General features: G+C 59.5%; 1 protein-coding gene across 1 annotated transcript in view; it reads right to left on the bottom strand.

The window, feature by feature from the left end:
• EFNA2 (ephrin A2) overlaps positions 1–17,907 on the bottom strand; it is a 49,714-nt gene extending 31,807 nt beyond the window's left edge. The window contains exon 1 of the mRNA XM_056338662.1: positions 17,320–17,907. Within this exon, the coding sequence (XP_056194637.1) occupies positions 17,320–17,441 (122 nt within the window). The 5' untranslated portion in view covers positions 17,442–17,907. The remainder of the gene's footprint in view (positions 1–17,319) is intronic.
• Positions 17,908–19,929: the final 2,022 nt, after the last annotated feature.

Here is a 19,929-nt window from a genome sequence, read left to right as displayed (position 1 = left end):
TCTGGTGACAACCAGGGATGGGAGCCATGGACCAGCACCAGAGCCAGGCTCATCCTCTCCCACCTCCTCCAGCCCAGATGCTCCTTCTCCTCCAGCTCCACCCAGCACCACCAGACAGCAGAATGGTGGCTTCCCCTGGAACTCCCCCCTCCTCACTCCACTGCAGGTCCCGGTCTCCTCCAGTGCTCTGCAGCAGGAGTGCTCCCGCTGTCACCCACCCTCCCGTCCCGGGGCTCCATCGCAACCCATCAACCCGTCCCACCCAGGACCGCACCATCCTCCCACCATCTCCCCCCCACCAGCCAAAATTTTGGAAATTGCATGTCTCCAACATGACAAAAAGCCACCGTTCCGTGCCAGCACTCGCGGCTGAGCTCCCTCGGGTCATCAGCAGCCAGGAGAACATGCTCAGCTCTTGCCTTGGCTGCTCCCGTGCAGGAAACCTCCCGCCAGCAATAGTCCAGAGATGCCAAAACTGACAGAGATGCCAGTTTCACCCCCAGGGGCCCACAGGGACGGCCGTGCCATCACAGGGACCCCTCTGCCAGCACCGTCCCCAGTCCCCAGCAGCTCCGTGTCCCCGCAGCGGAGCAGGAGGGAGGGCAGGAGAGCACCGCAGCGCAGAGCCGCTGCTGAGAAATCATCTCGGAGGAAACAAAACCTGCCAGTCAGCGATCTGACTAATGGCATACGGGAATTAAGATACCAGAAAATGCCCTCCCGCGCCTGCCAGCAGCTTCCCTGGCAGGTGTGTTCGCAACAACTTGTTTTCACGGGGAAAGCCGGGATCATGCCTGTGCAGCACCAACAGTGTGTGCTCAGCGCTTGGGCTCACGCTTCTCCCGGTACAGCATCCCCAGCCCTCTCGGGACTGAGCCACCCTCCTGGCCAGTCCCTGCAGCCCCCCGAGATGCTGGATGGGATCAGACCCATGATGTGGGATTTGCTGGGGGCACTTTCCCACAGCGCAGGTGGGGACAGGAGCATCCAAGCAGGTGGAGCCCGCTGGGAATGGGGGATGCCAAAGGTGCTCAAGCAGGCTGGGCAGGGACGAGCAGCGTCATAGCAAGGTGATGGTGGCAATCCCAGCATACGAACTGCTTCCAGCAGGGAAAACCTGGCAAAGGAGAAGGATCAGACCCAGGTGGCCGCACTGGGGAGCGAGCAGAGTGCACCCCAAGCTCTGGGACAGTCTTGGTGTGACAGCTGCCACGGAGGGCACCAACCCTGGGACCCCTTGTTCTCCTCCCAATACCACTGGCCTCCCAGTTCAGCACTGGGGAGACGACGCCTGCCAGGGACTGGGCCGCCTGGCTCCTGCAGAGACCGGTGACATCCCCGGGTAGATTTGCTTTATAGGGTCACGGAGGAAGGTACCAGTGCGGAGATATTTAAGTGGCATTTTACCATCGGAAAAAATTAGAGTCACAATATTAATTAATCCTCAAAGCACTTTACGAACATTAACTAATTAAGCCTCCCAACCCCTCTGCAAGGTGGGAAAGGTATCATTGTCCTCATTTTACAGCTGCAGAAAATGAAACACACAGAGGTGACGTGACTCACCCAAGGTCGCTGCGAGCCAGGCGAAGGTGGGAAGGGGACCCCAAAACTTCCCCACGCACCCTCTGCCTCTCCTCTTGTCCCTGAGCAGGATGGGACCCAGCAGTTCTGGGCACCACACAGCACCCTGAAGCCCCCCTATGGCCAGCGTGCATCCCACCTCCCCCAGCATCCCAGTCCCCACCCATCGGACAGAGGGACAGGGCCGTGGTACATTGCATGAGCCGGGTACCACTCGCCACATCCCTGCCTGCCTGTACCCACCGCGGCAGGCAGAGCCCCGGGGGAAAACTCACCAGAGCCAGGGGCAGAGAGTTAAAACAGAAAATGCTGAAGGGTTTTATCGAAAGCACAAACGACCCTGCATGGTTTAAAAGCGATTAGAGGCCCTGGCTGGGTTATCAACCGGTGTCTCAATCACGCAGCATCGATCCAGATAATAGCCGGCAATTGTTCAGATACAATATCATAAAGTCACTTTAACTACAGCCATAAAGCTTCCCCCGCCTGCAGCACTGCCGGGCACTCCCCGCACCACACTGGGGTGGGGGGGGACCAGAAGGCGAAGCCTCGGCCGTGCTGAGCACCGTGAGCGCATCTCGGGGCTGAGCGTGGCAGGATGCTGGGGGGCCACTGCCAGCCCACGGCTCCATGCCGGGGCGCCAGGGAGCAGCTGTCCCTGGGCCACTGACCTTCGCAGGAACGAGCCCCCCAGTCGCCTGGGAACGGAGGGTTCGGGGAGCTTGAAGGCAGCCGCTGAGATCCGCCGTTCCAAGGTTTAATCCGTGGGATTGACGGTAGCCAGGACAAAACACACTGTGACAGCCCCAGCCTCCTGTACAGTGGCCGTGAACCTCCGGCACTCCCCAATTTTGCTCTTGCCCCTGACAAAACGGGGCTCTCAACCACATGCTGCCGGGATCCTGCTCCTCCGTTGCCGTAGCACACCAGGGAGTGGGGCTTCCCACCGCCAGCCCCCAACCCCGGAGTGTTTCCGTGCCATGGTCCCTGCCCCGGCTCTCAGCCGGTAACTGCTGGCTCCACTTTCCAGCTGGAGGGGGACGGGGTTCTGGTCACTGGCAGCCCCCGGGGACACCGCCGGCAGCCCCTGCCTGCCCTGGAGAACACTGCTTCCTCACCCACCGCTTCCCACTGCTTAATGAGCACAAAATATTTCCATGTTGCCAATTACTTGGTTCGTTTGTGCTGCTGCGGGCAGCACTGGTGCAGGGAAAATCCCCCTGGAGCTGCCCTGGCTGCTGGGAGAGCCCTGACAGGGTCCCCCCAGCCCCTCCGTGACCAAGTGTCCCTGTCCTGATCACGCGCCCCCAACACCTCCCCCCACCCCCCCTCACCCCGTCCTGTTTGTTAGCAGCCAGCTAATGGCCTTCCCACAGCCCCAGCGCGACACCGATGCAGCTGTGGTGAGAACATGAGACCTCCCTGGGATTTACACCGGCCGTCAAAGGACTTGGCCAAGCCTCCCAGTTTGCACCAGTTGCAAATCCCGGCTCTGTGAGTGTCCCCACACAGAGTTACAAATGTCCTTGGGGCCCAAGGGTGCGGTCACCCCAGCATGACGGGGTCCCAAAGGGCTGAGACCCCCGTTCCCAGCTGCCGAACCGAGCTGAGGTGCGAAAGCCAAGTGCCATGAAACACACCGAGATGCCCGTTTTGCCCCTCAGAGGCTGGCGGGGCCAGTCACCCCAGGGGTGCTGATACTCCTTAAGCACCGCAGCAGGATCTGTCCCCACCAGACCCTGTACATGGCACAAGAGCAGGTCCAAGCCCAGGCTAGCCCAGGGCACCTCACACAGCTCCATCACTTGGGAATGACACCGGGAAGGGCTCAGCCAGGCTGCTGGACCCACCCCCAGGCTTTGTAAACCCCCTTTTTGGATTATCCCCCATTTCAGGCTCCTGATTTACACCAGAAGATGATGGCTGGGGGTACAACCTGCCATTGTGCCAGCCCTGCAACCCCTTCCAGCATGGAGAAAACCCTGAGCAGCACCACAGACATGTGCCAGACCTCCCACCATCCCAGCCGGGTCCATCCCGCTCCAGGGACCGATCCCCGCTCCCACCACAGCCCCAGCAGCACCGTTGGGGCAGGATTTAGAGCTGGGGAAGACCTCTCCCCTCGACGCGATCACTGCTGCAACACCGTCATTATAAAAACATTAAACCAGGTTGGCCCCCAGGAACAGCGTTCCTCTTGCTGCAGCTACACCTGCGCCCATAAATCCTCCCTCTACAAGGCAGCCTGGGCGGGGTGATTTATAATGTGAAGCAAATATTACAACGTTTAAGCAAAAAAAAACCCAAAAAAACCAAACCCCATCCAGCTGGGCTCCCCTCCTGCCGGGGATGGGACCACGGGGGTGAACCGGTGACACCAGGTTTTTGCCCACTCTTGGAGCAGCGAGGGATGAGGGACGCGCCGGCAAAGGGCCATAATGAAGTTGGGCTCTGGCACTGTCAAACGCGCTCAGCCGTGCGATGCACGCCGGCGCCAGCCGCGGCTCTGAGCCACCGCGGCTCCAAACCAGCCCAGAAGGAGCGGCACCCCCTCCTCGTGCCCCCGCTTCGGTGGACACGACGAAGGGGCTTCGCAGACGACGCCACCGGCACCGCTTGCCACGCTCCTGGTGCTGCCGGGGGATGCTCTGGCTCCCAGCCGAAATTCCCAGGTGTGGCCACGGAGCAGGAGGAAACACCGCACGGCGCTGGGAGAGCTATGTCCTTTTCAATCTCTCCATGCACTCTACAAATATTAATTGCTTAATTTAGCCTCTGGCAGCGATCCTCACCTTAACGGCGGAGAAACTGAGGCTGGGAGGGGGGAAGCCATTTGTCTCCGTGTAACGAGCTGGAAACCGAATCCAGAACTCACACCCTGCTTGCTGTCTTAACGATGAGAGTATCCCTCCACCTTATCCAAAAGCTTTCTATTGTAAAAGACAACATTATGATTTATTATTATTAATCAGCTCTAAAACGTTTTCTGGAGTCCAGACTCCTGCTGCTGTACGCGCACACCAGGCCCCCGACACCCTCCCAGCATCGCCCAGCCCCACCAGCACATCACATCGCAACACCAGAGCGCTCCAGGATGGAGCCAGGGCAGAAAACGAACGATTGTGGATGGCAGCAGGGATGAGCCCGATCCAGCTGGAGAGCCGGCGGTTGGGTGGCTGGACCCGAGAGCCACTGATCCCAAGAAATAGCTCGGACAGGGATAACAGGCAACAAAAGCCGGGAACCGTGGGCAGGGGAAGACGGGAGCTGGTCCAAGGCAAAGAGAATTGATGGCGATGAATGTCAGGCACACCAGCACCGGGTGAGCTGGATGCCACCTCCGGAGCACATGTCCCACAGCAAAGGGCGATCCCTGTTCCCACCCCTCGTTTTAGCCTCTAATTCCACCTCGCAGGGCCCGGCAGTGTGGGAATGGCGCAGCAGCCGCGGCGCAGGGGGACCCCGGTGTTCCACGGGACTCAGCACCCCGCACGCCCAGCCGGCTCCAGCCAAACCGAGACCTGCAAACCCAAGGCAACCCAACGGAGACGACGCTGGATGAGGACCGGAGCCAAAAGCCATTTCTATTCTGCACAGCAGTTGGGATTCTCTGTTGGAAACCAAACCCGCAGCACCATTTTGACCAGCATTTGCAGCCGGAGCTGGTGCCAGACTTGCCGCATGCTGGTGCCGTATCCGACACCCAGTTGTAAAACCACAAAGTGGTGCCGGTGGCAGCAGGATAGCCCCTTCCCCACCCCCCCCACCCCCCCAGCCCCAGGGATGTGGCACGGCACAACCTGGCAGGACCACGGCTCCATCCCACATCCCGCAGGGCTGCCGGAGCTGGGGGGGGGCAGAGGGTCCTCCTGACCACCCTGCATGACCTTGGGAAACCCAGGGAGAGAGTCTGGATGATTTCCAAGAGAGACACCATGCCCTGAAGCATGAGGCTGCCCTGGAGATAAGAACCTTGTAGGGTTTGGGATAACAATAATTTCCTGGAATAAAGGACTTCGGAGCCTACCGCACTCCCAAACACCACAGCACTCACGCGGGGAGGGGATGGGGGACAGCCCCCACCCCAAAACGGGGACCCCGCAAGCAGGGAGCTCGCCCACTGCCCTGGCAAACAGACAGCACAGGGAGATGGAAATACAGTCACAGGTTTTGTGCAGTTTTTTAAAAAATATGGAAAATGGTGGAAGGGCACAAGAAAGAGGAGCTGGGACAAAAACAGAAGAACGAGGCTGTGGGGAGAGGAGGCAATTCCCCTCTCCCTGTACCACACAGGGAACACAGCCACTCCAGGGACCCTAGGATGCTTCTGCCCCCAGCAAAAAAGCCCCTTGGGGCAATTCCCCCTACCAGCACCCCAAACACAGCCCCTTCCCCTTCCACCAGCCCCAGGCGTTCTGGAGGAACAAATAAATCCGGGCTGATCCACAGGAGGTGCCAGCCCAAAAGGCAGCAGGTCCTGTTTTTACGGAGGGCAGCGAGGGGCTGACCACAGCCCCTCCGAGAGGCTCTAACACCCGGCGGGGTCCGGGACCACTCAACCACCCGGCTCCCAGTTTTTCAGCAGAGCACAGGGAAATGCCATTGAACACCCAAGCACCAAACCACCAGGAGTGCAAACCTTTGGGAGAGCATCTTCACCAGCAGCATCTCTCCCACCTCCAGCCCCGCTCGCCAGCACCGCGGCCACGCCAAGAACTGATCCGAGGTCTGTGAAAAGGCTGGCACACCGACTCTGGCACAGGCGGCTGCGGCACCGGGTCCGGCAAATTGTCTTGGTAAAAATAAAACAAAATTTGCAGAAGAAATGCAAGAGGAAGCATCGGTTAGCAAAGCATTGAAGAACGTTTGTGTGACGGGAAGCTGGGGAATTCAAGCTGGAAGGCCTGAATATAAAAAAAGCTGATATTCCTGGTGCGAAGGGGGAGAGGAGGCTGATAACTGTTCCCTTTCATTCCAGGGCAAGGGGAAAATAACAACTATTTAGCAAACGTTTATGTATTCTTTTAAAGCACCTAACATTTCAAAGCAACACGGAAATAAAAGCTCCCATCCCAGAGCTGAGGGTTGTTCCATTGTGTGAAAACCCTGGCTGCAGCCACCACGGCCCCACACAGCCCTCCAGGTATGGACTGGGGGGGACGCAGACACCAACTGGACCCTCCACTGGTGCACAGGGATGGGGTGGCCACGCCACAGCATTGCTCCCGCATCCTACAGCTGCTTGGGGCTGGACCAGCATCCACTGGCACTTCGGGTGCTGGGTACCCCTGGTGCCTCGCCCGCCCCGGGGGGGCTCTGCCCCACGTTTTTCCACTCAATTTCCTTCCTGAGTCGGCAGGAGATAAATCCCTCTGCTGAGGCAGGCGGCCGGAACGGCAAAGCCAGCCGTGCCAAGTTTAATAAGCAACCCTGATCGAGAAACCAGATAATAATTGGGATTATCGAACTGGCTGGGAAAGAGCTTCCCCAGCTCCTGACGGCCCCTGGCAGCCGCTTGGGCTGTTCCTGACCGCCTCGGCACCCGGCACGGGGTGGCAATGACACCCGTGGGGCTGCCAGAGGGACTGGGACATCTGCCGGGCACGGCGAGGCCGGGACACTGCCAGAGAGCAGCATTAGCTAATTTATAATTTAAAAAAAAAAAAAAACCAACAAAAAAAAAAGCAACAAAACCCTTTTTGGATGCACCACGCACGGTCGGTACCTGCAGCACAAAGAACCCAGCCACCACCCTCTGCCCCCCCAGCCCCCTCCCCACCTCCACAAGCGCACCCCTGCATCCCAGCTCAGGGGGGGGCTTACAGTGCCACTGCCACCGTCCCAGCACCTGCAGCTGCAGCAAGCTCAGCCGCTGAAATAATCCCGTCGCGGTTGGATTTTGTGCAGGGCGCAAGGTCCAGGGGCTTTTTTTCTCAGTGGAAACAGGATTGGAAAAAGGAAGAATTGGGATTTTTCAAGTTCTCTACAGGGTCAGGCTTGGCTGATTTTATTTTACTGCAAACATAAATAGGGCTTTTTAAAAATAAAATAAATAAAAAAAAAATCAAGCCAGTCTAAATAAAAACCCACTAGAAGACACAGTGAGAAATCCTGCTGGAGGACACGCAGAAAAATCTGTAGCCGGGCTGAGTGCTCAGAAATATTTGTATTTGCTGTCTAAACACTTTATCTGTTTCCTAGCACATGGGAGAGTTTTGCTCTCCGTGTAATGTTACAGAAAAAAAAAAATAAACCAATACAAATAATTTCTTCTCTTCTGCAGAAAAAAAAAAAAAAAAATCCTACAAAACTTGGTTGCAGGCACACCAGGGGAAACAGCAAATGTTTCCACTGAAATTAGGCTGAACGCCACACTAATCAAATAGATGGAGGAGACAACTCCGAGGTATCGGGTGGAGGAACTGGGGGGGCATCTAACAGGTCTTCCCCATTTCTAGTCCTTACAAACCCCCTTCGTAATTTATTTGCCGTTTTGCCAAAGCCGGCAGCCCTGGGGAACGGAGCCAGGGGAGATTAACATTTTGTACAAAAGATCTGAAATACAAAGTTTAATTCTTGGTGGGGATTTCAGGGCTGCGCGGGGAAGTAGCTTAAATAAAAGCACGTTCCTGTATTCAAATTAAAAGAAAAAAAAAAGTATTGAAGGATGGGTTTAAACTCCGCGGATCCTGGTAATGCTTCCGCAGTGCACGGTGGGAATATCGGCGGTGCCTGTGCGGATGCCTGCAAACTCACCGCTGCATCCCAGGGGACCAGCGGCACCGGGTCCAGCGCCAGGCTGGTGGGTTGGTGGGACCAATTCTGCACCGGGCACCCGGGCGCACAGGGGAAGCAATGGAACCCCCTGCAAATGCAAGAAGTAAGGCCAGGGAGGGGGCAGGGGAGGGGGGAAATGCCAAGAAAAGCAGGAAAAAAGGCAGGTCAGGGAAAGCTCACGTGCTGAGCAAGCCCACAGCTGCATCACACGGCAGCCCACCATGGCTGCCCCTCCGGCACAGCCCCACTGGGATGCAGCTCAGCACCGTGGCTGACCCGCACCCAGCAGTGGCATCGCTCACCGCTCCTCTGCTCCCACAGCACAGGTCTTGGAAAGCAAATGCAGGAAGAGGAGAAAAATTAAAAAGAGGGAGGGGGGGAAAAAAAAAAAAAAAGTCTTTATCCCCATTCCTGCCTGCATCCCTCTCCCTCCTTTAATGACCTGGAGGAAAACATCAAATGGATCCAAGCAGAGCTTGGAAATGGGAGTGCAGGTCTCACCGGTCCCAGAGCTGACTGGCTTCACCAGAGGCCGTGAGATGTCGATAGCCTCGACAGCCTCGACAGCCACGCTTTGTGGCATTTAAATCACTGCCGGGGATCGATGTGGCTGAGCATCACGGGCTACCACCACCACCACGAGCCTCGCCGGCTGGGTGAGTCGCAGGTGAGCTGGGCAGCCAGGGGCATTTCTGGACAGCGTGGGAGCTCAGGAGCCCCAGCCTCACCCCAAACCCCCTCCCTCTGCCCCAGGACCCCCACATTCCAGCACCAGCTGCCCAGCCTAGTCCTGCCCCAGGCTGATCGCCACTGAGGCACTACGTAGGCAAGCCCCGCTGGTATGCGGTGTGCCCTGCCACCCCACAAAGCCACCCCGGGAGGGCTGGCCAGGACAGTGGGGACCACCCCAAAGCTCCCACCATGCCCAAAGTCCAGCATCTCCCGTGCCTTTGCATTTCCATCGGCTCACACAGGCTCACTCCCCTCTTTGGGGGCTGCAAGCCCCTGCGGGGCCAAACCCCTCACTGCCCCATGGGCACAAGGGAAGGGGATGTCCTTCCCGCTCTTCGTTATTATTCTAGGGGGTGAATTTCCATCCTTTGTTTTTTATTTTTCCCCACTGCTGTTGCTTTGACCGCCTCATCCCCCCCTGAAGTCTGGGATCCTCCTACCCACCCCCACCACCAGCACAGGGGGGACAAAGCCTGGCTTCAACCAGAGCTGGGCAGGGTGGAGGTGGGTGCTTTCCCAATCCCTCTGGAGAAATATCCCTTTTTTTTCCCCCCTTCACCACATCTGCAGCATCGCCGTCCAGCACGCAGAGGAACCGCATGCAGCCTCATGCCCACGGTGCCACCCCAGCCCCAGGGACACACATGACGTGCCAGGATCTGGCAAGTGGAGACCAAACTTCTGCTCCTCACCCCTGGGCTGGACAAGGGCCCTCCACGGTGCTGCCCAGCTCCCTTCTGCCAAAGCGCTGGTCAGCGGTGAGGGCTCCCACCAGCCTCTCACCAAGGGATGGGCTCAGGTCAGGAGGAGACAGTCAAAGCAAAGCAGGATTTATCCCACCAAGGGCAGACGCAGGCAAGGCGTAAGCTTGGAGGAGCCCTGGTTTCAGCATCTATTGCCAAAATAGAATACGTGCCCGAAAGGTTACACAGGTCCCATGGACAGGGCTGGCAGAGGCGTCGCACTGGAGGAGCTGGGAACCTGCTCCCAGGCTCCGTGCCGAGCACCAGCGCCGGAGCCAGCGTGGCAAATCCCGTGGGGTTTTCATTTCTCCCCAGGAGTTACCAGGTGTGGGGCTCAACGCGGGACTTTTGGCAAAGCCATTCCCCAGCCATCCTTTGGGATGAAGCCCCCGGCTAGCAGCTCCGCCACCGCCAGCCGAGGAAGCCCCCAGTTTCACGGCGCGGGTGCGGCAGAGCTGAACCCAACCGCTGCCCTGGGGAGGGTCCGGTGACCCCAGCCCTCCCGTCACCCAGTGCCCTGCCAGGCAGCCTGCTTTCACCAGCCTGAAAAGCAGCCCACCCCACAGCCTCCACTCTCGCTTGGCTTTTGAGTAAGGAGCCTCATTAAGAGGTAATTAGCTCTCGAACAATGGGAAGCTATTTAGCAGCCCAGCCACAGCAGCATCAACAAGCAAAGGGGGGAAGAGGAGGGAGGAGAAATAAATAAATAACAACACCCTGACCGCCCAGGAGCAAGCTGGGATCGTGCAGGGTCACAGCATCGTGCCCAGCTGGTGGCACGGCTTGGCACGGTGCTAGCCAGACAGGCTCCCTCCTGGCTGCCCTGCTCGCATAGCCTCATCCCTTCCCAGCTTTCCTGCTGGGGGAAAACCAGTCTGGGTGCATCGCATGGGATGGACAAGCCGGGATGGCCCCATGGGCACCGCCACCCTGACACGACTCCCACCCAGCCCGGCAGCGCGGTGGGGACAGTAATGGGGACCCCAGCCCTGGTGGCCAGGGGAGAAGGGCTGGCCGGGCTGCTGGCAAAGAGCTCGCAGCCAGACAAACACCCCCTACGCACCACTGAAACACAAGCCCCGTTTTTGGGGTGTCCCTGGCTTCAGAGGCGCCTCCCGAAAAGACAAAAGCATCAGCGGTGGCCACCTGCTCACACCAGCGTTTGGCCACCACAGCTCAGGTCACAACAGGTCAGACCGCGGTGTCAGTCCCCATGGGGGCAAACCAGGGATGGTCTTGGTTTCATGATGATGCTCAAAGCACTGGAAACGGCTGGACTTGGGGCTGGAGCATCATCAGGCTCAGATGGGCCGTGGTGGGCATAATTTAAACTCTTAGGGGCTGAAAGTAACCACACAGATCTGCTTGCCTTCTGTAAATCCCATTAAACCTAATGAAGCAGGGCAAGATCTCTGCCCCAACTGGGGAAAAACATCTAGGATCAAAACGAAACCTCTAAAATCATGATTAATATCTAACACAAAAGAACCGAAATTTTCACCATCAGGAACAAGGAGCTATTTAAAGAACAATTGCTGCAATTTTACAGACAACCCGACAGATGAACCTTGTCAGACGTACGCAGGTACGGATACGGACAGCCACCGCCACCAGCACGTGGGACAGCCGTGCGTACGCAGCCAGACAGACAGACAAGATGAGGCCTGGATGCCAAGATCAGTGTTTGGAGACACGGGAAAAAAAAAAAAAAACAAAAACCTGTTTATGTCTGTCAGCCCACAGGTAAATATTACACGTGTATATAACAGGGGGACAGTTCCAGCCACGCACAGAGGAACGCCGGGTGGGCGTAGGTGTCTTTGGGCATCTGTATTATTTGTGCGTGTCAAGTGTATATAGGTGCGTGTGTACGTATACACACACACACATGTATATATATGTATATGAAAGTACTTTTAAAGCTTTCCAGTGGTAACTGAAGGCACCTCTCTTCCTTGCCTCCTGCACTGTTCCCACTCCACATGATCTTTGTGCATCCCCGCACTGGGACAAGCCGAGGGACACTGGGGGTGCTGGGGAGCAGCACATCCCCCCAGTCCCACCAGGACAAGCAGAGGGACACTGGAGGTGCTGGGGAGCAGCACATCCCACCAGGACAAGCCGAGAGACACTGTGGGTGCTGGGGGAGCAGCACATCCCCCCAGCCCCACTGGGACAAGCAGAGGGACACTGGAGGTGCTGGGGAGTGGCACATCCCACAGGGACAAGCCAAGGGACACTGGGGGTGCTGGGGAGCGGCTGGCCCACCGGCAGCACCACACACCCCCAGCCCGTCCTCGCATTAGGATGCGGCGCATGGCCAGCATTTGGATACCAAATGTGTGACCAGCAGGGAATGTAATTGCGGTCCCTAGAAAGGGACAGGCAGAGAAAGAGGGACAGAGAGAGAGAGAAAATCTTGTCAGAGATGCTGGACCTGTGTGTATGTGCTCTCCATTAACCGCGGTCGCCGCAGACCTGGGCTGGTGAAGAATAGCTAACACGGCTTAACGGGCTGGAAAAGAGGGGTGGGAAGGGCTGCAAATGATCTCGGCACAAAGGGAAAACAGAACAGATGAAAACTAGAAGAGCAGGAATTGCGCAGATGCGGGACGTGGCCAAGCACCGGCACACTCAACCACCCCGGCACTGCTGCCGGCACCCCGAGCCCCGTGTGGGGACTCGACCTGCTGCCGGTATGGGAACCACCCCAGAGTTCAAATTCAGATTAAAATCACTCCCAGGGGGAACGGGATGTGTTTCTTGCAGAGGCTGGTGCAGCCCCTGGTGCGCTCCAGCTGGGAGTGGGGAGGGGGATCACGCAGGGCTGGGAGCTGAGCCCAAAGGTCCCAGTCCGGGCAGAACTGGGACACGGAGGTTTCTGCAGAGAAGCCCCATGGCAGGGTTGGCACCAAACCTGCCCCAGCACGCAGGCGGGGGTGGGCACGTCTGCCCCCAGGCCGAGCCCTCCCGCTCAGCCACCCCTCTCCAGCACCAAATTCCCCTGGAAAAGAAAAAAAAAAACCACCCAACATACACAAAACCCAAAAAAACAAACTCGTGCCATCTTCGCTCCCTCAAAGGAGAGCCGGCACACACGGGCTGCCATCACCCTGGCCACAGCTCCTCATGACCCGCAGGCCAGTTTGCCCAGGCTTGGCCAGTCACTGGGACATGGCCCCAGCACTGCGGGTCCCCTCGCCCCAGCCGCCGCACACCGAGCTCCCAGACAAAGCACTGGCGGGCACCGGGGCTGCGGCAGCATCGGAGAAGAGGGGCACAAAAGCCGAGAGGCCGGGGAGCACCATCCAAACCCTCCCCCTGCCCAAAGACGTGCCCCCTTCACCCCAACTCCACCATCCCCGCAGCACGGACCCCTCACCCGTGCACAAAGGGCCCCCCAAAAGTCCTACTCCACCATCACCACTGTCCCTGAACATCACCTGGGCTCCCGCCAACCGTGGTAAATCCCCCTGCTAGAAAACCATTTCTCCGGCTTCCCGATCCCAGGATTGGGGAGTGCAGAGGAGCAGAACAGAAATCCCAGCTGTGCTCACAAAACAAAACAAAAAAAAAAGTAAAAAAAAAAAGAAAGAATCAGAAAATAAGCCTTCCGAGGCAGAGAAATGACCTCACAGTTAAATATAGGCCACAAGTAAAACCTAGACCATTTACAGCATTTGTATCTGTACTGTAAACAGAGAGAGGAAAATACCTAATACTTTGTACATTTCCCCCTCTGTAGATACAGAAACACACGGCAGCGTAGATGGGAACTGCGTTCAGCTGCAGGAACACTGTCATTCTGGAATTACTATAACCTGCCCATTAGACAACTATAGGTAGAGCAAATCTGAAATCCTCCATCCTTCCTTGGCTTTCCAGAGGTTTCCAGTCGCAGCCCCGCAGCCACAGGTTGGGGGTCCCGGGATCAGGGACCCTTCCAGGACAGGTCACTCCTTCCCACAAATATTATTTTTTTTTTCTCCAGAGCACGGAGGTTTCCCAGACACCCGATTTCTCGCCACACGACACCCCGTAGCACACCCAAGACATCCATCCTAAACCCTCCTGCGGCACAGGGGGCCAAAGCCGGAGCCACCGAGGTGCCTGGGCGACACCGTCCCACCGGCGGATGCTTCCCCGGGATGCCAGACTCGACCCGCTGCACCTCTCGCCCAGTCCCACGGCTGCAAATCCACCCCAGAACCCCGCGGGTAAGCGGTACCCACACCGGCTGGGAAACACAGAGTGACCACGCAGCTGCCCAAGACCCCACGGAGGGCAGAGCCCTGCCCCGGCCGGACCCCTGCCCACCGTGCCAGACCCAGCACCCTGCGGTACCAGCCGCACCGCACCTGCACCCATGGCTGGGGCACGGCCAGCGCATCCCGCACCCCGGGAGATCAACCAGCGACAGCTCGTCTGTACGTGCCACAGAGCAAAAATCCACAGTTATATGCAGGTATTGAAACAGCGCGAGTTTCTATAAAGCTACGTCCTTCCTCCTTCGGCTATTTCCAGGATAACCCTGGAGTTACATCCAGCAAAACCCCACGCGACCTTTTCCAAATGCATGCTTACAAAAGCACTTTTTTAATAAATAAATTAATAAACCTGTAAATCCACAGCGAGTGGCTAAATATCTCCACAGAACAGGCAAATTGCAGCATCCCGAGGAACCACTTATTTTTAATTTAGACCCAATTATGATATATGGAATTATTCTAATCTGGGCAAATCATATTGACCATGAGGATTTATTGCTGTCTTTTATAAAATATAGATTGCAATATAAACCTGAAGAAAAATATTTATCGCCAGATCAGGTCTGTGGATTCAAACAAGCACCAGGCATTTTAACCTTTTTTTTTTTTCTCCCCTCTTTTTTTTTTTTTTTATTCTTTTTTATTTCCCCCTTATTAAATGAGATGGTAGGGGGGAAAAAAGAAGGAAAACAAGGGATCAGAAAAAACATGTATACATGGTCCCTCGTTCTTAAGGATGAGCTAGTCTTCTAGTAACTCCGGAGACAGACAAAATAAAAACACCGCTGGGTTCAAAAAGGAAATAAGCAGAAAACTCAATGGCAGTTTCAGTATTTGTACCACCTAATAAATTGCCATGAATTCTGAGACCTGAAGGCACCCACGGGGAGCACCTTGGCCGACTGCGACACGGGGTGCTCCCACATTGGGGAAATTTGGGTCACATCCCGGAGCCAGGCGGTGCGGACGTGCCTGCTAAAGCCCACCAGCCATTGTCTGCTCTTCCCTCCCATCCCTTCACACTTCCTTTGCTCTATTTTATTTTTCTCCTCGAAAATATTTTCCTGGGCAATGTCACTATTAGAAAACAAAACAAAAAAAAAAAATGTGGAATAATGAACCACCACCTATTTTTGAGGATAAATTCCCCACTGCCTGCTCCATGGCGCCCATCCCAGCACGTACAAGGGGGTGATGGGGATGCTGTGCCGAAGCCATCCCCGATGCCAGGTCCCACGCCGGCTGCCAGGACGCCCATCACCCAAGGGCCAGGGGCTACTTTTGACCATCAGCATCACCGTAGGAACACTTGGGTGCTACATCCCAGCCACGGCCCTGACCGCTCAGCGATGCCGTCCTCATCTCCAGTGGCCGGGATGCCAGTTTAACTGGGCAGGGGGGGGTGGGGGGGGGTGGGGTGTCCTCGCAGATGTTTGGCATTTGGGAGAACAAAAGAAAAGAGCCCAAAGTGTGGGAGCTGGGGAGGACCAGGAACTGTAACCAAAAACTTTGCAATGGGAAAAAAAAATAAAAAAAAAAATAGTAATTCCCTGCCTCTTACAATCCCCCACAAAAATGTGAAGGAGATAATAAAATCCATATGCACCGCAGGCGGCCCACGGCGAAGGCACCGCCACGCACAAAGGGACAGACTCGCCCCAATTTCGGGGCGACACGAGGTGCACAGGCACACGAGGCACCCAGGCAGCCCCCCGAGGGGACACGCGGAGGAGGCTGGACAGACACCGACGCTCACAAGGGTTCTCGTCCCCGTGCACGTCCCGCCAGCTTCGGGGGTCTGCGGCCACCCGCCGAAACGCAGCCGGGAACTTTATGAAACTGTGATGGTGTCACCGGGACGCTGCCAGGAGAAGAAAAGGTGCCACCAAGGGTCCCCTCCCAGCTCACCCCCTGCCAGAGGGGACAAGCCCCCCAGGCGGGCAGCGCTGGCCCCCACCCCGCCGCAGGTCCCCAGCCAGGGGACGAGGGCCAGGCCCCACCGTGCACCCACACGGCCCCGTGCCACACAGGGACCCACGGGAGACAAAACCTCCATTTTACCCAAAATGGGTAAAAAAAAAAAAAAAAAAAAAAAAAAAAAAAAAGAGCAGCCCAAAGCTGGGGGCAGCGGGCGCAGAGCACCCACCAAAGCGACCCACGCATCACCATGATGCACCGCATGGCTCGGCGGGTGACACTGCCGGGGCCACCATCACTCCGGTTTATCAGGGGGGAAAAAAAAAAAAAATAAATGGGAGTTTGGTGGTAAGGTTTTTTCCAATTTTTTTCTTTTTTTCTCTTTTACAGGAGTCCCCCGCAAACAGGTCCGTGCGTGAGTTGTATCCGAGGGGATGAAAGGGGTGGGGTGGGGGGGTCCTGGTGGTCCCAGCACCTGAGCCAGGAGCAGAATTCCTTCTGGCTTCAAACTCTCCCAACAGTTTTTGGTTCTTCCTCAAGATGATGAACAAAGAAATACGACAGAAATTAAATTCTCGCTGAGGAGGGGGAAATAATAATGCTTGGGAGGGGGAAATAATCTAAATCCAAAGACAGGGCAACCAAAGGCGGTTTCTCTCCCAAGACGAAGCCCAGGCGGGTGGTCCCGGGTGCTGAGCCCGGACCCCCGCGCCGCCGCCAGCCCCTTCCACAGTGCCCCCCCCCACAGAAAATGGTTATTTTTGACGTTCCCGCGGCCCGCCCAGGCATTTTTTACCATATTTTGGGCTTTTTTTTCACAGGACCTTCGCCGAGCCAGGGAGAGGGATCGGGGTGGGGGGGGACGGGACATAGGGGGCTGGGGGGGGGGGAACGGGGGGGGGGGGGGACAGGGGATGACAGGGAGGAGGAACTGGAACTTCTCCGAAGTTGGGCGCAGAAGGGGGGGGGTTGGGGGGCCGAGCCGCAGCCCCCCGGCACCGCTCCCCACGGGGCGATGCTGCCGCAGCCCCCGGAGCCTCGGGAGGACTCTGGGGGGCGAGCGCCGGAGGCACCGCCGGGCCCGGCCGCACGCCCCCCGCCGCCGGGGCCGCCCAGCCCGGCTGCCCGAGCAAACCGGGGGCCGGAGCCGCACTCGCCCCGCAGCGGCCGCCGGTCACCGGTCGGGCGCGGCCCCGCGGGGGGCGGGGAGGGGTCGGGAAACGAGGATTCAAACTTGGCCGCCGCCGCAGCCCGGACCCCGCCGCCCCGGGCCCGTCCCCCGCCGCCCCCGGCCTCACCTGGGGTTGCTCCGGTTCCAGTAGACGGCGTACCGATCCGAGATAACTTTCCCGGTCTCGTCGGTCCAGACGCAGACGCCGACGAGCGCGGCGAGCAGCGCGGCCGCCTCCCAGCGCACCATCGTCCCGGGCAGCGGCGGGCGCGGCTCCGGCCGCTTCAGCGGGCGGCGGAGCGCTGGGGCCGGCGGCGGGCGGCGGCGGGCGGGCGGACGGCCCTCACCATCGCCCGCGGCCCCGGGCGCCGTCAGCGGGGAAAGTTGGGGGCGGCCGCGGTGCGGCGGCGCCGGGGCAGCCGCATCCCGCGCCCGGGCGGCGGGGACCGGGCGGCTCCCGCGGCGCACCGGGCTCACCCCGGCACCGGGAACCTCCCGCCCGCCCACAGCCGAACTTCGGCCAAGTTCCTCCGGGCGCCGCCGCCGCCGCCCGGTAGCGAACCCCGGTGCGCGTCTCCCGCACCTGCGGGGCGGACCGGGCTCAGCCGCAGGCCCCCGCGCGGGCTCCTCCGCTCCGGGGACACCGGAGAGACAAAGGCCGGGCCGGGGAGGCCGCTGCTCCCTCAGTGCCGCCGCGCCATGCTGCGCCCGCCGCCCTCGCCCCCCGCCCGCGCCGCCCGCCCCGCCCCGCCCCGCCCCGCCGGGGCCCCGCCCCCCGGCCCCGCCCCGCCGCCGCCGCCGCCGCCGCCGCCGCCGCCGCCTCTGACACATTGTTGCCACCGGCGGCCGCCGCGCGCGCCCGTCCCGGTCTCAGGGCGGGGCCCCGCGCGCCGCCTCGGTCCCTCCTCTGCGGGGTGGGGGGGAGGGGGGGGAACCGGCACCGGGGGAGGTCGGCAAGGGGCGTCAGCAAGGGGGGGGGGGGGGCGCACACCGGCACCGGGGGCGGGGGGGGGCACACCGGCACCGGGGTGGCTCTGCAATGGATGGGGGGTGACGTACCGGCACCGGCGTGGCTCTGCAAGGGATGGGGGGGGTCACACCGGCACCGGGGTGGCTCTGCAAGGCGGGGGTGCACCGGCAGGGCTGGGGTCCCTTTGCGGGGGGAGGGGCACACCGGCAGGGCTGGGGTCCCTTTGCGGGGGGGGCTCTGCACCGTGAGGCGCAGTGCACGAGGGGGGAGCTTTGGGGGTGCTTTACCGTGAGGAAGGGAGGGGCTCCCGCCGCGTGCACACGGGGGGGAGGTGTGTGTGTGATTTGGGGGGGGGGTGCACTAGGCAGGGAGGTGCACAACCGAGGGGACCGGGTTGTGTCCCGACGGACAGACGGACGCCCCATCCCGGGCCCAGGCCGGCAGGATTGGGGACCCCCTCCCGTCCAGCCTGCGCACCCACGGTGTCCCCTCCAATTAGACAATAATTTGCATGAACACACCGCCCGGCCACCTCTGCAACACGCTGACGTGAGTAACGCGGCACAGCGCCAGCTCACGCCAGCCCCCCGTGTCACCAGCCAGGGGCCACCATGTGCCACGGCCCTTGCCCCCTGCATCACTGGCCAGGGGCCACCACATGCCACGGCCCTTGCCCCCCGTGTCACTGGCCAGGGGCCACCACATGCCACGGCCCTTGCCCCCCTGTTTCACTGGCCAAGGGCCACTGTGTGCCTCAGCCTTTGTCCCCTGCGTCGCCAACCAGGGGCCACCAAGTGCCTCAGCCCTTGCCCCCCATGTCACTGGCCAGGGGCCACTGTGTGCCACAGCCCTTGCCCCCCTGTGTCACTGGCCAAGGGCCACCGTGTGCCTCAGCCCTTGCCTCCTGTGTCACTGGCCAGGGGCCACCACGTGCCACGGCCCTTGTCCCCTGCATCGCCAGCCAGGGGCCAGCCATGTGCCATAGCCCTTGCCCCCCATGTTGCCAGCCAGGGGCCACTGTGTGCCACAGCAGTTGCCCCCCACATCACTGGCCAACAGCCATCGTGTGCCACGGCCCTTGTCACCTGTGATGCCAGCCAGGGGCCAACATGTGCCTCAGCCCTTGCCCCCCACGTCACTGGCCAGGGCCCATCATGTGCCACAGCCCTTGTCCCCTGCGTCACCAGCCAGGGGCCACCGTATGCCACAGCCCCTGCCCCACTGGGCGGCACCTCGCTCTGCTGTGGCACCACCACCCGCGGTGCGGGGCCGTGGCTGGCGCAGGCAGCCGGGAGCTCAGCCACAGAAATCAGACGTGTGGGACAAACTGGTGGGGTTTTTGGTCCTCCACCCAGGAGGGGCTGGACTAGCAGGGACACCTCGGAGCCACCCAGGAGGATCTGGGCTAGCAAGGACACCTCGGAGCCACCCAAGAGGGTCTGGGCTAGCAGGGACACCTCGGAGCCACCCAGGAGGGTCTGGGCTCATGGGCTGGATCCGCTCCCGGACCCCCTCAAGTTTCAAAAACTCCATACATGAACCAATGTCGCTGCAGAAGGGTGAGCAGACACGGGCAGACTGACCCCCTCCCCGGGGTCCGCTGTGAGTCCCATGGGATGTTGAGGCCACCGAGGCAGCCACTGAGCCCCCGGAGCCCCCTGGAGCCCCCCTCCCCAGAGCTCCTTAGGTGCCTCCAGATGCAAAGGAGCATCCAGTTGGATCCACAAGAGCGACAAGGTGCCCATTAAAACTGACGGGAGCAAGCGG

The sequence above is a fragment of the Falco biarmicus genome, chromosome 4 (assembly GCF_023638135.1).
Source record: "Falco biarmicus isolate bFalBia1 chromosome 4, bFalBia1.pri, whole genome shotgun sequence".
NCBI classification, from domain to species: Eukaryota; Metazoa; Chordata; class Aves; order Falconiformes; family Falconidae; genus Falco; species Falco biarmicus.
The sequence above is the reverse complement of the archived record's forward strand: the minus strand, read 5'-3'. Positions and strand labels throughout refer to the sequence as shown.